The sequence below is a fragment of the Sparus aurata genome, chromosome 6 (assembly GCF_900880675.1).
Source record: "Sparus aurata chromosome 6, fSpaAur1.1, whole genome shotgun sequence".
In the NCBI taxonomy this organism is placed as follows: domain Eukaryota; kingdom Metazoa; phylum Chordata; class Actinopteri; order Spariformes; family Sparidae; genus Sparus; species Sparus aurata.
The window spans coordinates 12,086,243-12,104,869 of NC_044192.1; the positions used below are offsets into that span (position 1 = coordinate 12,086,243).

At 40.2% G+C, this 18,627-nt stretch overlaps 1 protein-coding gene across 1 annotated transcript in view; it reads right to left on the reverse strand.

Moving 5' to 3' along the window:
- tafa3a (TAFA chemokine like family member 3a) overlaps positions 1 to 18,627 on the reverse strand; it is a 110,991-nt gene that overhangs the window by 10,090 nt on the left and 82,274 nt on the right. The window contains exons 3-4 of the mRNA XM_030418629.1: positions 2,777 to 2,926; positions 377 to 501 (exon numbers count right to left, since the gene is read on the reverse strand). Coding sequence (XP_030274489.1) covers positions 377 to 501; positions 2,777 to 2,926 — 275 coding nt within the window. The remainder of the gene's footprint in view (positions 1 to 376; positions 502 to 2,776; positions 2,927 to 18,627) is intronic.

Below are 18,627 nucleotides of genomic sequence, written 5' to 3' on the forward strand. Positions count from 1 at the left end.
AGATGTTACTAAATGGATGAAGCTGAACTTAGCTCGCCTCTTTCTACTGTTGTAAGCCGATTCAAGAAACACTTCAGTGACTCTCCCCTGTGAGTCACATCTTCCACTGCTGCTGCCTCCTACTCTGCTATGCTCACGTCTCACATCTAAAGTTGATAAAAGAAATCCTCTCCAGTGCTCTTTTCAGCTCTCGTTTCTTTCTTTTTTCAAACACTTACCCGGCACTCCTCAATTATTCCAGGCTTGCATTTTGTCACAACTATTGTCCAGAGGGCGTGAATTTTATAGTTGTTTTCGTTGGCTGTAAGCTGTGACTACTAATGTAAGGACGTGTGTCTTTTATCTGCCCGCAAATTGTTATGTGAATTAAACTCACCTTGGTTGTCTTAACTTTGTTTCCTGTACTGCAGCTCCATCCTTTGAGATCTGGCAGCACTTTACACTCCTCCCCATCCATGCAGGGATGCATCTGGCACCACCACTTCTGTGCGACTATGGATGCTGGGAGGAAAAAGACAGAAAACCGTAAACAAAAACAGGGGGTTGTACAGGAGGCACATGCATAGATTTTGGGAGGACACAGGGGACACATACCTCTAATATAAATTTGGGAATTTTTGTAGATATTTCATATTTTTCTTGACAATTGAAAATGTCTCAATGTCAGTTCTCAAACATAGAAAATTTAAACTGCTGCTTAAATGGAACAATGACTTGTGACTATGTGCAGGTGCAGAAGAAGTTTTCACAGTATATCACAAAATGTGAGCTGTTGGCTGAAGTGTACAATGTTAAAAGAGTAAGCAGGTTGCTTAAGTAATGGGCAGTGTTTGGCATATATTCAGAAGAACATATGCTTGAGTGGCTGAAATTGCTATCCCAACTAATATCCCTGCTATTGCTGTCCATGCCAATATTGATGCTATTGCTGTCCATACTAATGTCCAGCTATCGCTATCACTGCCTGAATCCATGCCATTGCTATCCCTGCTTACATTTATGCTACTGCTATCCCTGCTAATGTTGATGCTATTGCTGTCCTGGCTTAAATCCATGCTATTGCTATCCCTGCTAATATCCCTGCTACTGCTATCCCTGCTTAAATCCTGCTATAGCTATCCCTGCCTAAATCCATGCTATCGCTATCCCTGCTTAAATCCATGCTATCTCTATTCCTGCTACTAATATCAATGCTATTTCTACCGCAGCTTTTGAAGCTATTGATATTGCTATCCCTGCTAATATCCATGATATTGCGATCATTGCCTTAATCCATGCTATTGCTATCCCTGCAAATATACATGCTATTGCTATCCTTGCTTATATCCATTCTATTACCATCCCTGCTAACATCCATGCTATTACTGTCCCTGCAAATATACATGCTATTGCTATCCCTGCTTATATCCATGGTATCGGTATCCCTGCTAATGTATGCTATTGGTATTCACGCCAATAATATTGATCTTACTAGAGCGGCAGTCAGGTTGCGATAGAACTGGATTACATCTGACTTTTAATTCTAATTCTAATTCTAATTCTTTTCACTTAGAATTAACATGACCTTGATGACTGAGAACCTTCAGCGCACTCTGACTATTAATCACATCTCTTCTGTTTGTTTGAAAAAGAACATAAACCATTAAGTAAAGTAAGTACCACTGGCTGGAATGAGGAGACAGACATGAACATAGCAGACCACTTTAATTTGTACCAGCTGCTTCACAGTCTTTCTGCAATCTATTTCTATATATTTTGAACTGTCACTGGGTGCCTTAATTTTGTTTTTTCCATCACATAAATGATAAAAAAAATATATATACATTTCCACCATTAATTCCTGCAGTAAAGGCACACATTGGTGTATAAAAATAGAAAAGAATGCAGGAAATAAAGTGTTTGACACTCAGAATTTCCTAGGGGAGAACCCCTACATCCCCCACTATATATGTTTTCCCCCGAATGCTGGACTGAAACCTTCACCCCTGACTGGAGGCATTTAACAACATGCTGTTTGAAGGTGGAGCAGTGTTATGCCCTGGTTGGAGCAACAACAAGTGCCTTTGGTTTTCTATATTCATCTCAGTGATTGAAGAGAGTGTCTTTTGATCTCTGGCTGACAGAGGTGTTCTGCCCCGGTGTGTTTTCACGTCCGAATTACAGGGCGTGGGTCAATGTCAAGCCGTTGAGCGTTGAGAGCAGGTGCGTGCAGTGTGACGAGGGTGGATGTTTGTATGTAGGAGGGGTAATAAAGCGTGCAGCAGGGGTTGGCACGTCAAGGTCTTAAGCTGCTCTGAGGGGGGCCTACGGGAGAGAAACAGCTTCCTCTGACATTTCCAAAGTGAAAAGAGAACTGTCAAAAATCCAGGAAGCTCCTGTCAGAGCCATTACGTTGAAGAGAGGAAATGGGGATCGATTCACCTGTAACTGAGGCCACTTTTGACATGATATTAAATGACCTATCCCTCTCTCTAGTTGCTCAGCGCGAGGTCTAATATAACAGACAGATGGGAGATAGTTGAACTGGTGGGCGATTCGATTTTGAAGGTTCCAAAGCCTTCGGGACAAGACAGCAGGATCATGAAAAATCTCAAGTGTTTTCCCCCCTCCTTTCATACAATAAACCTCTCAAGCCCAAATAATCAGTGAAATAAGCACCAGAGGCACAGTGACAGGTGTGGCAGTTTTGCACCACACCGCCATTTTCTTCCCTAATCATAAGTAAGTCTCAAATCATTACCGAAAAAAAAAAACAATAATGAGAAACCTGGCATACCGTCTACACAAGATGGAGCCGCTCTTGTTGTTCCCGCCACCTGTCCAGGGAAGCAGGAGCATTTGACAGTCTGGGATCTCTCTTCGATCTTGTTCTTGTTGCAGCATCGGTGCGCAGCAATTACCTCACAGGTTCCCGCTTTCACATGAACTGAAAGCACAAACAAACACAGTGGTTGGGATGCGTCTGGCGACTGTCTGAAACGTTAACTCCACTTCTCATAACGTTCCTCACCAAAGCATTATAGCAACAAATAGTAGAGCTTTAGAAGTGTATACTAGTAAACACTGTGCATATTTCTTTGTTAGTTTCTTTGATAAAGCTTGTGTTATTCATTTTTTCCCCCCTTCTTCATACAATTCCCATTGAAGGACAAAAAAAAATGGTCTGTTTTCTTCTGTCAATCAGAGCCAAGGTGTTTCTTCTGAAGACAAAAAGAGTCACAGGTATATATTTTTAAAACTGCAGAGTCATTTTGTACAGCTGGGCACTGTAGCTTTTAGCAAACCTCTTTCAAACAGGTGTAAAAACTGCTGATTACTACACATTATTGGATATTAACAGGACCAGCAATATATATATAAATATAAATATATATATATATATATATATATATATATATATATATATATATATATATATATATATACACATATATATATATATATATATATATATATATATATATATATATATATATATATATACATATATGGCAGTACTTTTCAATCCTGTTCCTGGGGACACTTCCTCTGCCCCAACACACCTGATTGAAATGATCAGCTCATGATCGAGCTCTGCTGCAGCCTGATAATGACCCATTAATTCGAATAAGGTGTGTTGGGGCAGGGGAATGTCTAAAACATGCAGGCAGGGGGGGCACCAGCTACCTGTGTTTGGATTGTTGTTTGGCTTGCACAATATATTGTCTGAGCATAGGCATGACCACGTGTGCATGCGGGTTAGTCACATCACAGCATTTGCAATTTTAAGCAAGGCAAATTAACTTATCACATGCTGCTACAACTTTTCTGCTGTTGGATACAAAAAGAAAAATCTTTTTTTTTTCATTTTCCTTGACTAATCTAAAAAGTCGGAAGTCTTTCTGATGGGATAATTTACTGTGATGGAAAAAAACAAGTTCCACAGTGGACCTTGAGTTGTCTTTCTTTTGATTGAATTGAACTGTTGACCAAGAAGATTGAACTGTGAGTCTTTCACAATCTACTTGCTATTCAGCTTTATTGTCATTAATGGTTTGATGGAGCTATTTTATTTCTATTCTATGATTTTACTGTACTTTTTATATTGCAAAATAAACTATTACAGAAAAAAAGGAACTGTATTTTTTACCAATATTGTACAGCCTTAAAGGAGAACTTCGGTCGATTTCAACATGCAGCTTTATCGCTCAAGCTACCCTTGACTAGCCAGTACCAAAAACGCGAACACTTTTGGTCCACCTCTTACAGGGCTCCTTGAACGGAGAGTTAGCATTGACAGCTAACAGCATGGGGTCAGAACTTTACACTGTGTTTTAAGCGTCTTAACATGCTCCAAATCTCACCCCAAAAGGTATGCAGCATGAGCAGACACCTTACAACACAGCACTGTAGCGTTTATGACTCACAATGAATAAAAAAGTGGTTAAAACAGTGTGTTTGTGCAAGCAGCTACATACCGTTTGTTGACATCCATGTCATAGACCAAACTAGTCGATCCGTTGAGCGTGCACTTACTCCCTCACTGGCAGCGACGGAAACTTGAATTTTGCAGACAGAAACGTATTCCAGCAGTTTCGTTTTTCTGTTCATAACGTACATGTTCATGTTACAGCCTGCCATGAGCCATTAGCCTTACAATAGCCTGTTATGAGTCTATTCGCTCTGCACCGAGAGCTAGCTTGTTTGCCCATGCTAATGGTTCTTGCAGAGAGCAGAGCAGAGAGTCAACAAACGGTATGTAGCTGCTTGCACAAACACACTGTTTTAACCACTTTTTGATTCATTGTGAGTCATAAACACTACAGTGCTGTGTTCTTAGGTGTCTGATCATGCTGCATACCTTTTGGGGTGAGATTTGGAGCATGTTAAGACACTTAAAACACAGTGTAAATTTCTGACCCCATGCTGTTAGCTGTCAATGCTAACTCTCCATTCAAGGAGCCCTGTTAGGGGTGGACCAAAAGTGTTCGCGTTTTCGGTACTGACTAGGCAAGGGTAGCTTGAGCGATAAAGCTGCATGTTGTAATCGACCGAAGTTCTCCTTTAATTGTTGAAATAAATACAGTGCCCATGTTCAACATACTGCGCTGTACTACTGACAATGATGTGTCTGGACAACAATAAAGCTCATCTGCACATCAGAATAAGATATATGAGGCTTTGGGAATGTGATCATCGAAAACACCTTCCACTAGACACTATGCTACTGCTTTTCAAAATCTTCGATACAAATATGTAAAGCAAAAATGTCACGCTGACGATATTAAACTTTACGGAAACTAAAATGGATCCCCATGTGTCCGACCTGTGCTGGCATGGCAGTGAAGAGAGAAGATCTTTAATACGTACGATATGGCCCTGCACAGAAGTAAGACAATCTTGGGAAGGAAAGTCAAAATATGTTACGTTTAATATTAAATGTGGATGTATCACTATACCAAGAAGTGTAAGGAGTTTAAGCGGACTGAGTGAAATCTGCAGTAACACACTTGATAACGTTAGCAATTTCCTTCTGTGAAAAACTAAGGAAATCAAATTGTTTCTTGTTTGAATCACTGGCTAAAGGTCCTCGTACTGATAATGATGGAGGTTGCAGCCTCAGCGTTGCAGGGGCTTTAACGAGATAATAGTTCACAAGGGCAATAGATACTCACTAATGAAGGGCAGACATCTAGTTTTGAGAAGCGTCTCGAATGCTCTAGATATAAAGCTTTTATAATGAATAGAAACCTGAACCTTGAAGTTGCAGAAGTCTGGTTGAGAAGTATCGGTGATGCAATGATCTCCAGAGAAAGTGTATTATATCTATATCTCTTTTTTTTTGCCTGTAACCTCTGGGGTATTATCCTAAGTGTTGTGGATTTGTTTTGTTTTTATTTGGTCTTCTTTATTTTCTTTTTCTATCCAAACTGTAAATAAAAAAAAAGACATGATGCTTTGGATACACGAACAACACTAAGGGGGATCAATTCATGAATAATTTTGGCTTTTTCAGAGGTTTTTTTTTATTTATTCTTCATAAATTCCACTGCGGTACTTGATATAAAGTCTTGAGCAAGCATTTTTAATCACGACCTCACGAACAGGATATTATGCATATTATTTGGGTTTTTTTCGCAGGTGGTTAGACAAGAAGATTACTCTCTGGACTGTGAGTCTATAGCCAGAGGCCTGGAGCTTGGCCCGAAATCTGGACACAGGGGTGGAAACAGCATGTCTGTCTGAAGACGTTTGAGTAATTTCTCAGCCCGGTCTCGTTTCAAACATCCAAACATAACGGCTACTTGAAATCCAGGTCATCTCCCAGGCGGAGGGGCCCCGGCTTTGAACCACAGTGCAGCCCCACCTGTCCGCGTATCCTTGAGCAACATACTTAATCCAGTGACCCTGCACCCCTACCAGAGGTCGGAGGGAGAACGCCTCCATTGGGATCTATCGATGGAGTTACGCAACGTCAAAAACACACATACTTCTCAAAGATGACTTGATTAACATCTCTAAACCTGGGAGAACATAACAATATCAATTACGTGGACACGGTTTTCTCTGCCATTAAGCTTGATCAAACATCGATACTGCTCTCTATTTTATATTCATTACTTTTTCTGCATAGACTCATCGCCATTCTGACCGTGTTTGTGTATTTACATGTAACAACCAGGATTGGATGGATGGATGGATGGTGGGTGGGGGAGGAAAAAAAAAAAGCATTTGAAAAGTTTTGACATTCCTTTCAGATAAGCCTTAATTACGGCTGTAAAGATTTTCAATTTGGGACTTGACTTGAGAATAGATTGCAGCGAGCCTCCATCTTCCCATTAGCCGGCAATCCAAAAAAATCTCATCTACAACATTAAAAACATTTTGCTTCCAATCAATAAGGTGCTATTCACCATTCCCACAAAAGGCAAGACAACAATTGCAGATCGAGTGCTTTTCACCGAGCAGAAACTTACTGATGCAAAAACGGGTCAGGCTCCGCTCCCTTGATGTGATTATCTTTAAGCCACCAGCACGCCCCTCCCGGTCAAAGTTAATTTCAAAAGTTGGAGCAGCTCGGATAGAATATTCAAACTTTGTTCAAGAGGTAGACGTGCGTGGACAAAAGGCAATCGCAAGAGGTGCGACGGGCAAAGACAATCATGGTAAATCACCTGATTATAATGGAAAACAAATAACACGTGTTTGCCGTCAGGGTGAGGAAAGTACGCGCTTGTTTTAACGCGCCGGCATCACATATCACAAAGGCAGAGGCATAGAAATATAATGCTACTCGTGCAGTGTAGTTGAATTAGCTGTGACACTAACAGCCTTTCAAATGTTCACTACCTCATCTGCTAGTCTTTGGATGTAGTTTTTTTTTCTCTTTGTACGCCCACTCTGCTGTAGTGTACTGTGAACAGGAGGAAAGAAGAAGAAAAAAAGAGCTACGGCTAGTTCTGGCCTGGGACTCTCGACTCATTAAGGTGCAGAAAGTGGCTGGCCGGGGCTGCCCATGTGGAGAGAACTGCTGATTAAAACTGCAGCTGCTGGCAAAGGTCGCTGACTCTGAGGCTGGACACAAAACCACCATGCAGTGTGGACAGGATGAGGGGTCAGAGAGCAGGGCGCCGTGGTCAGGCCAAGCTGGTAACGATCTGTACGAGAAGAAACAACTATGAACTGTCTGACTACTGTTGTAACTATACACTGAGTGTTGTATGTGAGGCGATGGAGCAGAGAGAAAGATAAGAAATATTAATCTACGTCACAGCATGGAGGCACAAGAAGTAAACGACCACAGCCTCGAAGTAATTGGGTAGAACAGCTAAAAAAAAAAAAAAACGAACTTAAACATCACAAGAAAGTTAACAGTTAACAGGAGACAATTAAATTCACTTGGCATTACTCACTGTAACACCACATTCAATCATATTTACACATTCAAAAAAACATCACACATTTCCCTTGCAGATATATTTGAAAAATGGCTGATGTAAAATGAGACACATAAGGAATTTGTTTTCTTTTATGTATGTTCTCCAGCGCCTCGCCTCAGCGCCTCTCTTCGCTCTGCTAACAGAGGCTCGTGTTGGTTTAGAAATGAACACAACACAGAAGTTCCTCAGAAACACTCTACTTTCTAACGTACTGCACTAACGTCACATACACACCAAAGTGCATTCATGTACTGTATGTAATGTAGGGATATTTGTAACTTAAATGACATTAATAACATAGTAGCCCAAATCATGATGTTTTTTTCCCAAACCAAACCAAACAACAGCCGCACATTGAAGTTGATCCAGGATGCCTGTCGCTGGTAAGCTGACAGTCATGTTGTTTTGAAAACAATGATATATGATATTGGATGGCTTTTAAAGTATTCTTTGTGGTCCTTTATTTGGATGAGAACATGCAAATAATCAAAGATAGGGAATAAATTGTCAAGAACAATTTTCATAAATCATACCAAATTTTGTATGTTTGTTACCGGGAACCCTTTAGCCATATTTCACACAACCATCGGTGTGGTTTATTTCTCAGGTCTTTGCAGCGAAACATACATAAATGCACTCATTTGGGAGCTGCAGCTCTGGGAAGGTAAGAGGTCAATGTTTTTTGCTCAAGGACACCTCGAGAATGGGCCACTGAACCCTGTGATTCTCCGCTTGTAAAATGGTCTGTCTAACCACCAGGGTCACCCTGTCACCCTGCTCACAGGACAAACCTGCTCTTTATATGGCACAAACAGGAGCAGCTGACATCATGCATGCACTATAGGAGAGAGGCTGCCTGGTTCCTCTATATGCTCTCTCCCATTCTGTCTGTGGGTGTATGTAGTGAGACAGCCATGTAAATGGGTCACAACACCTGTGATCAATACATTTCTATTAAAGCACTTAGGACTGTCATCAGTTAGAATCACCAGGCCCCCAAGTCGGCAAGCGGGAGAGACGAGACACAAAGAAGGGTGACAGGACAGAGACCGCTAATGAGAAGTGGCAGAAGGCCCAACCCTTCAGCCAATCAATACCACTCTGAGGCAAAGCACTCCGCTCTACAATCGTATTCATCAATCCCTGATTGATAAATGCCAATAAGCAGCCAGAACCTGCACAGAGCTGGAGGGCAAAAGAGAGGGAACCTCACCTTGTTCTACCCTTCTCCTACGCTGTACGCCCAGGCATTAGATACAGAGACACTTAGATCAGCTTCAATTTATTATTTAAAATGTATTATTCATAGTACAGCAAATACCATTCCCATACCATATATATATTGCACTGTATATTTGTAAATAATTGGAGTGGTCATTGAACACTTGAGATCGTCTACTTTATTATTTTATTCTATTGTCTACTTTACTATTTTATTTATATCTTTATCTCTTGTTTCCATTCATGCTATATTTCTATTTCTACTTTGCACGGAGCATCTGGAACAAAAACGAATTTCCCCCCCGGGATTAATAAAGTATTCTGATTCTGAAATGTCAAGAATCTGTCTTTAGAGATGGTCAAGTTGTGTCCTCGCATTAAAGGTGCACTATGTAGTTTTGTGGAGGACATTTTTTAATCAGAAGAGAAACATCTTCATTGACTGATTTGTTGCACCCAAACAAACTAAATAAACAAATAAACTTGCTTGGTTCATTCATGACTAAATAAACTGAATAAACAGCTCAACCATAAAGGACAACACAACTTCACGCTGTTTTACTTTTATCATATTTGGCGGGCCCTGACACTTGTCTATCTTCTAATAGTGTCCCCGGGGATCTGATTATCCTCTGAGAACAACTTGTTTATTCAGTTATGGAAATAATAAATATCACTGAGTTTGTGTCATTACCTCATTAATATAATTAATACACAAATTCAGAGTTTCTTCTCCAAAACTACATAATGCCCCTTTAAATGACTGGGTCCACTAATTAAAGCATACATTATATTTTGCTTACATCTTTGCACAAATATGACATTATGCAACGCTAACATTGCTAATGCTAACTAAAGTTGATGCTGCCAAACTGGGGCGCCGAAAAGGGGGGGATAAGGGGAAGGATTCTAGGGGCCCATCATTGACAGGGGCCCAGAAAGGCCCCTAATAAAATTATAATACTGACAAAAGTAATATGACACTAATTTGTTAGTTTATAATCATAAATATACATCACTTAATGCACTGATAATAACACTAAGTTTATTTTGGAAACATTTCTCAAGGCCCCCCACCCCCCCTTACGTAAAATGGTTCGGTCCTCCCATCGAATCAACTGAACTGCTGCGCGGTGCGGTGTTCAGTCAGTAAGGAGACCGAGATTCTGTTCTGGAACACATTAGTCTGTTGTTTATCTTAACCTTGTGGTTTTTAAGCTAGCTCACTTTTCTTCCCCATATTAGCTCATATTTTGGAAGAAAACTCTGGATTTTTAGATTTCACTGTTCACGTTTAGCAAGCTGCCCATATTTCATCAGTTGCCCACCCCTCCTGTCAAAAATGATGCATGTTTGAACAGACACGTCAAGTGCAGCAGCAGCAGCCGCAGCTGTCTGTGAGCCCCGTGAGCCCCCTACCCCTGAACCAGCCCCAGTAGGCCTACCCACAACTGAGGAAGGAGGTGAGCAGCTCTGTGTTGAATTAATCTGTTACTATGGAAAAAAGGATAAATTGAAATTAATGAATAAAGATCATTCTGAAATAAAAACACATAGTATGTATTTATTTCAGAATGATTTAAATGGTTTAAAAAGCATATAGCCTATAACTTTATTTTGTTTTGTTGAAATTTAGCTATCACTGAAACTGAACTATAAACTCACTGAAATACTATGTTTGGTCAGTAGTTTGGGACTCTCACCCCTTGCTTTGCAGTAGGAAAAGAGGAGAAATTTTCTGGTGCTTGCAGACTAAGTGACTGCTCTCAATCCAATCAGAGAAACTTTAACAATATGAAATCGCAACAACCATAGAGCCTCATTTATGTATTTTTTTCCACCCCAACTCTAATTCCACCACGTACAGTTTTGGAGATAAATTATTATTATTATCATTATTATTTTTTATAGATTTTTTTAACAAAATATAAACGTATATTACAAACTTAATAAAAACAACAACAAAAACATAATGTAAGACAGCATACAGTTTTTACATTGAGTGCAGTGGCTGGTCTAAGTGTGTGTTGGGGGTGAGGTGCATGTTTGAAAGAGAAATTGTGTGGTATTGCGACATTCTTCGTGGCGACTCGGCAAAGCTTCTCCCGTCCGCGCAGACGTCCTCTCGACAATGACCGGGCCGCTAGCCTAGCTCCTGCTAGCCTAGCTTAGCTCCTGCTAGCTATCTTAGCCGAACTTGCTTCGTGTCCATTAAAAAACAAACACTTCGACTGCGATGGAGAGTCCAACGCACACACTCACAGCACGTCGTCAGACAACAGTTCAGTCTGTTAGTGATAAAACACGACACACACAGTCCACCGTCAGCTGCTCGACGCCATTAACTCTCCGCTCCTTCTTCCTCGTCACTCACGCGCCGGTCTACCCGGAAGTGTAAAAAATCTTACAGGTCATGAACTCTCACGGGCAATAAGAATGACTTTTCAACTGCTTTTAAAACATTCAGAACCCATGAAATGATAGAAATACTTTTAATATCTTGGTTATCTCAAAATATTTCATGCACATTTTAACTTCTTAACAACTGGAGTTTTATCTTTAACTTGTTCCCAGGAGAGAGAGAGAGAGAAAAAAGAATAAATAATCTTTTTTACATAACATTGGCCATTGCTAATGACATACACAGTAATTGATCTAGCATACTTTCATTAAATAAATCCATTCAAGCTCAAATATAAGGGTTTATAATTAGGCTATACTGAGCCTCATCTATTTATACCAGAGATTTTCTTAAAATGAAGTTAACACCTTTTAGAACAAGGTCACCTGGGGTAAAACTCCCCCTGCTACCCTGATTTGCATTTGTATAGCTCACAGCATTTTCATTTACATGTTAAAGCCTCCCCTAGAATCAGGGGGAGGGGGGTCATGGGGGGACAACTGCCAAGCAAGGCCCATGTCAATTTCCGACAATTTACGTCAGTTTTCAGTGTTGCCTGCAAATTGCCGCAAACCTGAAATTCCACGTCAATCTACAGTGCCGCATACTGACGAAAATCCCACTTTTCATGCAGTGATAGTAATTTTGGAGATAAATTAGACCTAAATGCAGGGCTACAAGAGGGAAACAGTGAGCAGTGGGGTACTGGTTGTGAAAATCACATTTTCTTTAGTTATTTTTGATCAAATCACTGACAGTAAAACAGAATGGTGGGAGGAAACCTGAATCTGGTGATGGTGCTGCTATTTCAAATGGTATTACAGGAAATTCTATATAATTCATGTATGTCATGCATTTGTATTTTTCAGGTAATTTAATTTAAGAGAATTTTATATTTTAACCATTAAAGTTGCAGACTTGCAGACAATTAATCTAAATTCCATTGTATTCTGAGTGTTCAGTGCTTCCCCTACCAAGTAACTGTCATGTTGTTCTTTTCACACATATAGGAAATTATAGTCAAAAATATCATTAAAATGCACAGTTTTATGTAAACAGCATAACAAATTTTCGCCGGCCTCATGGCCGGATATACAGGGGCCCAGTAATATTTCTTTTCATGGGGCCCAAAATCCCTGGCAGCGCCCCTGCCGCCAAAGCTAGCTATAGTTAATGTAGCAAACATAAGCAAGAATTCATTTTGCCAAAGCGGGCTAGCTAACATTAACATTGCTCATGCTAGCTAACGTTAAAGTTACTTACGCTATCTAGCTAACATTAGATTACATTTTCACATATTTTACCACAACCTGGCAACTACCAAGACTCCTGCCACTGATGGAACACAGATAACACGGGAATATCAAACGGTATAATTTGACTGTCTGACAAACCAACTGTTAAAATTCCTACACTGACAAAACAATAATTTTTGACCTGCGAAATGTTTCAAATTGTTAATTCACAATCTAAGTAACGTTTTAAAGGAAGGGAGACACTTTTAATCTGCACATTTCTACAAGCTCTAAAACAAAAAATGTTATCAGCATTACCTTTAATCACTGTAATAACACCCAATCAAATGTAAGTGAAAGCACTTTAAATATAAGAATTGGTTTTGCTTGAAATAAGCAAATGTGGCTGACAGCGCTCTAAGTGATTTTCACTTGTTGTAAAATAAGATTCAAAAGGCTCATTTCAGTGTAAATTACAAGCCGGTTAAAACCCAAAATTAAAGGGGTAAAATCACTTATGATAAAAATCTCATTCATGTTTTGAATAAACGGTAATGAGACTTGTGTAACAGCTGCATTAAAACCCCCAAAATCATCTACACAAACTCTCAGTGGTGGCTCCAAAGACCTGGTTGAAGATTATGTCTATTTCCGCTTCTGACAAGCAGTCAGTTATCACGTTTATTACACTGCTGTGTGTCAAACACTCTGAACAACAGAGCACTGTCAATTAGTTCATGGTGAAATATAGTCATTGATTGCTTTAATGAGGGCACAGGGCGTTCATCAATAAGGCTCTCCAATGTGTGAATCCCCTGACACACAAAAAGGAGGAGTTGACAGATGCACTCTCCTTCCAGTTTGCTTACTTTACCTGTCACACTGGCTGCTGCACTCGCTTTGACTTTATATAACATGGTTTCTATGTGAGAGTTAGAGAGCGCGGTGAAACGAGGCAGGCAGGAGAGAGAAAATCATCTCCCTTGGCTTTATTTATAAAAACGTTCATGGGTAAATTTGTATTCTTAAATTCGGTAGTCCTTTTGTTTCCAAAATCGTGCTTTCATGTTCCAGAACTGTTACATAAAGAAATGTGGGACAGAATATGTTTAATTCAACAGCTGCCAGTCATTCACCCACAATAAAATAAAAATACAGCGATTTGAGAGGATCACATTTACAGCGCTGATTAAAAAACAACAATCCACAGCCCAATGTCAACAAAAGTGTTCAGACCTCCAGCTCAAATGGCATATCGGGTTTTTGGCATATCCATATTGTATCCAGATTGATTTTTAGGAAGTCTGGACGGCAAGAAAAACCCATGAAATGTGATTTTTGTATTGGGATCCACACCACATTTGGTGGAGGCTTGAAATGATATTCAAATCAGATTTCTACAGATGCATCTCCGTCTGGAATCTCTGTCTGCTCACATCTGATTTCAAAGCGTCTTTTGTGTCACTCACACCGAGACAAAGAACAACAACGTCAAATCCAGAGAGGCGGAAGTGAATTAGAGCGGCCGAGCAAAATCCAGGCTCCAGAATCACATTTCAAACTACCTCCACATGTGTTTTGGGCCTGATTTGCAAAAATCGCTTTGAATCTGATATTCTGCTGTCAAGACTGCCTGAAATTTAGGCTAATAATGTGAACATAGCCTGATTTGCCTGCAGTCTGAACATCAGAATCAGAATCAGAAATACTTTATTGATCCCCAAGGGGAAATCGCTTAAATTACAGATAGCACTTAGAGTACATACAGTACAGTACATAGCCTTACAGTAAGTGCCTGGGAGTCAACATCACAGAGAATCTGTCATGCTTGTCACACCTGTAAATAAAAAGAAAGAACAGAAAAGGCTCTGCTTCTTCAGGAAACGCAAGGTTAAATTCATGCACTGAAGGCTCTGAAGCAGGTGATTAAAACCTCCTGAAAAATCCATAGTGCCCATTTTATGCACATAGCATGATACCAGTGAGGTGGGATGTCTGCACAGAGCCCAAAGGATGCTCAAAGACAACACCCACCCACCCCAGCTTCAGTCTGTTCGCACTGCTGCCATCTGACAAATGATACAGAAGTATCCGCTTCCACACCTCCAGACAAAGCCGCTTCTTTTCTCAGGCTGTGAGACTCCTGAAGTCATCCGCAACAGTCCACTATAAAAAAATAGTTTTTCTGTGGACAACCATTTGCATTTCATTGTACAACCCTGTGTTGCAGAATGGCAAATGACCTTGAGCCTTGATGAATTGTGTCAAATAAAGTGAGATTTTTGAAAATAATTACACTCCTGACAATTCAGCCAAGGTCATTCCGACATTAATCCATTTTCTTATTCAGTGAACAGTGTTTAGAAGCTGAAAGAAAAAAAAAAAAAAAAACACAGACAAACCCATCACTTTTATAGGTCACATATACATTAAAAGTGGGATGCAATTTTTCTTATAACTCAAAATAAATCAGGTCCCTGCTCAGAAAGCCCCGGGAGAAATTCCTCTGGAGACTGAACCTCGTGGGGCAGCGCTGTACATTCATTTTTGAACTGAAACTTGTTGCCAGTGACTGAGTAAAGTCCTTATCAAAGAACTAATCATAAAGGTTAGAGCAAAGCCAAGGGTCGCGTTCAGCTTCTGCACCAATCAAACAATTGATCTAACACGCAGGTAGCGAGGCATCAAAATCAACACACTGTTCCAACTGTCAGCACCACCAGCTGTATCTGCCTCACCTGGCCAGTCAAGCACAAGATACAGTGATAGAAGCACAACAGGGGATACATGAAAAACAGAAGCACGGCGTTCAGCCCGGCGCTGACGGGGAGGCTTCACGAGCCAGAGTCAGAAACATTTCATGTGCCAGCTTTAATGAACAGGATGTTTCACTTGTCATCTTGACACTACTGAGGAGGTACTATGTACAAAAAAAAAAAAACCCTCAACCAAACGTCTATCACAGGCCTATTATTGAGTCCTAAAAAGAGTCTGTGATTGATGTGAGATTATAGGTATCCTTGAATTCCCAGAATAAAGTAATTTTTTCTGTTGTGTACCAATTTTCTGAATTTCTCAAGAATTTCTGAAAAAAGGAACAATAGACCTGAGAGAAGGGTTGGTTTGGGTCGTTTTGGTTTGCTGACTTGGACTAGTCATCAAGTCTAAAAGTAAAAAGAAAAGTCCAGAATTTGACTCATAAGGTTTAAACATTTTCTGAAAAAAATATTATGTATGAGAGCCAATCGAAACCATGAATCACATCCTTTGGTAGCAAAGTTGTATTTACTCGCTGCTGAAATGTGGCCTGTGCACTGGTCATTGAAAAAAGAAAAATGACGACAACTCACTGAATAAACCTTTAACAAATAACAGTTATTAAAAACCAATACTCGGCACGAATCTTAATGCACTGTCACTGGGTGAACAAATAGCCTAACAAATACACAAGTACATCTGAGACTCAACAGTTGATGAAAGTAAAGATGACATTTCAGTACAAATTATCTGTATTTTAAATGCAAATTATATGTTTTTTTTCAAATGGGATTTTAAATCTCTACCTGAGACATCTAACTCACAGAATTATTTCTTATTTTTGATTAACCTCTGTGATGGATCTAGTCATTTTGGGTTGGGACAGATGATAAAACACCGTGGCATTCTTTAGCGACTACAAACAGAAAGCCTTAGGCAGAGCCACCTTAAATAATTATCCACATTTATATTTAACAGGTACAACCTGAGAAACCCAATCAACACTTTTCAAAAGCAGAAGCGTCCCCAGCTGCGGTACATGTGCTGTTCCCACTTCACAGATGGTATCACAGCTGGAGCCATACATGAGAAAATACATATGTATGATAGTTGATAAGTCACAAAAAAACAGTTCACTGATTATACCTTACATTATACAATCCGTAGTGTTTAAGCGTTGAACAGTTTTTTGCACAGATTGAACAAAGACGATGTAGCTAACCGGTTAATTACTGAGCTATAGAAGTGGAGCTTCCATGTGAACCTTGTTACCTTTGGACATAGCCAGGCTAACTGTCTGCTAACTGCTCCCTGTCTTTTCTAAGCTAAGCTAACTTTATATTTGAAGGTGTTATTGATGACATTCGACGTCTAAACCTGGCATTCCATCTCATCAGCTGCCCCCTCCAGAGTCAGAATTCTTACACAGAGATAAACAAAACAAATCATTTTGGAGCCGACAAAAACATTTGACAATTTTTTTGATGGTAGTAATCACCATTAGTAATCTGAGCCACAGCCAAAAAAAACCCACATAAAAATCAGTGTTGAGGCACAAATTAAGAGATAACTTCAACTTCTTTAAAGCTTTAGTGCATTATTATGTACCCAGAAAAAGTAAAGGTCATCTATAATCTGTATGATGTGCAGAGTAAAGTGAAATCTACTGAGTTTTTCCTCAAGGTGCTCGGTAAACATAAAGGTTTAAACTGATTCAGGGACTGCTGCGTGACAAATAAGAGAAGACACAAAGTCGTAAATATCAATGACCTGTAAACTAACCTCAGACAGGGGAATATTCAGAAAAGGCCATTTCATGGTTAGCTGCACCACTCTGATGCTGATTTACTGACATCACAGCGACTAAAACACTGATGAGGGCAAAATATGAAGCGCAACATGATTTATTTTGTTAATGACTGCGCTCCGAAACGCAGAGGGGTCCGTATGCAGAGAATCACAAGCAGGATTTATACTGTTGTCAGCTGCGCACACTCTGCTTGCACATCTTCACGCCTAATCAACAAGCTTTCAAGAGATTGCATGAAAGAAAAAAAAAAACACAATTGCCGAAGTACATTACGGTAAAAACGTGTTAATAATTAAACGTGGTACACAGCGATTCACAGCGAGTAACTTATAAAACACACAGCAGTCGGGGAACTAGTCGGCTGAAGTGCAGAGAACACGGGAGGCCAGTCGAATGCACACTCGAATTAACATCAGATCAAATGCTACTTCTGACCGCCTCGATGACATGAACACATGTATCAGCCTGACAGGAAACAAACTTCTTTATCTACTGAGGCATGAGGCAACAAGTGCGGCGGCTTCAGCAGGCTTTCACCACGGAGAAATTGAGCAAAACATACAGCGTGTGTTTTTCTGTTTCAATCCCGACTCATGCATCGTGCTGCCAGTCGGCCTTTTCCAGGCGGCAATTGCAGAAGCAGATCAAAACACTGAAAACAGAGTCACGTCCTGGCCACAGGCCCAGACCGCAGAATCAGCAGCAGCCATAAAAACAGAGTTTGTAGGCCATACAATGGAGACACCTTATGAATTAGTAATGATTCAAATCACACTGCTTGCTCCAGATACCGATAACCCATTTATGGTCGACTCGAAAAAAAGCTTCCACGCGCTGAACACAGCGAGCCGCGGCATATTTTCCAGGTAAAGAGGATCCTGTAGCCGCTGCCGGCTTCGCACAGCCAAAGCACTCATTAAAAAAGGAAAATGTGAGTGGGGATTAAAAGTAGTTCCAGGTGAAACGATTCAAATGGCCACATTTCTTGAAAGTTTGCTAATGTGGCAGCGATCCAAGGATTCACCGAGGTGTTGGTTTATGAAACATTCATTCCTCCTGCCTGGTGAGAAGCAGGAAAGGGGAATCTCGCAAGACCAATGTTTAATGGGATTACCATATTCAGAAAAAGACTGACTCATTTCCACCCAGCTGTAAACCTGCTGAGCTGACAATAAGGCCGAGCAAGACCAAAGACACGACCCACGCCTGGGAGAGACGTCAGGAGTTTAGTTTAAAGGAATATTGCAGTGTTTCTCAACCTACGTGTTCTTCTTTATGTCCGTT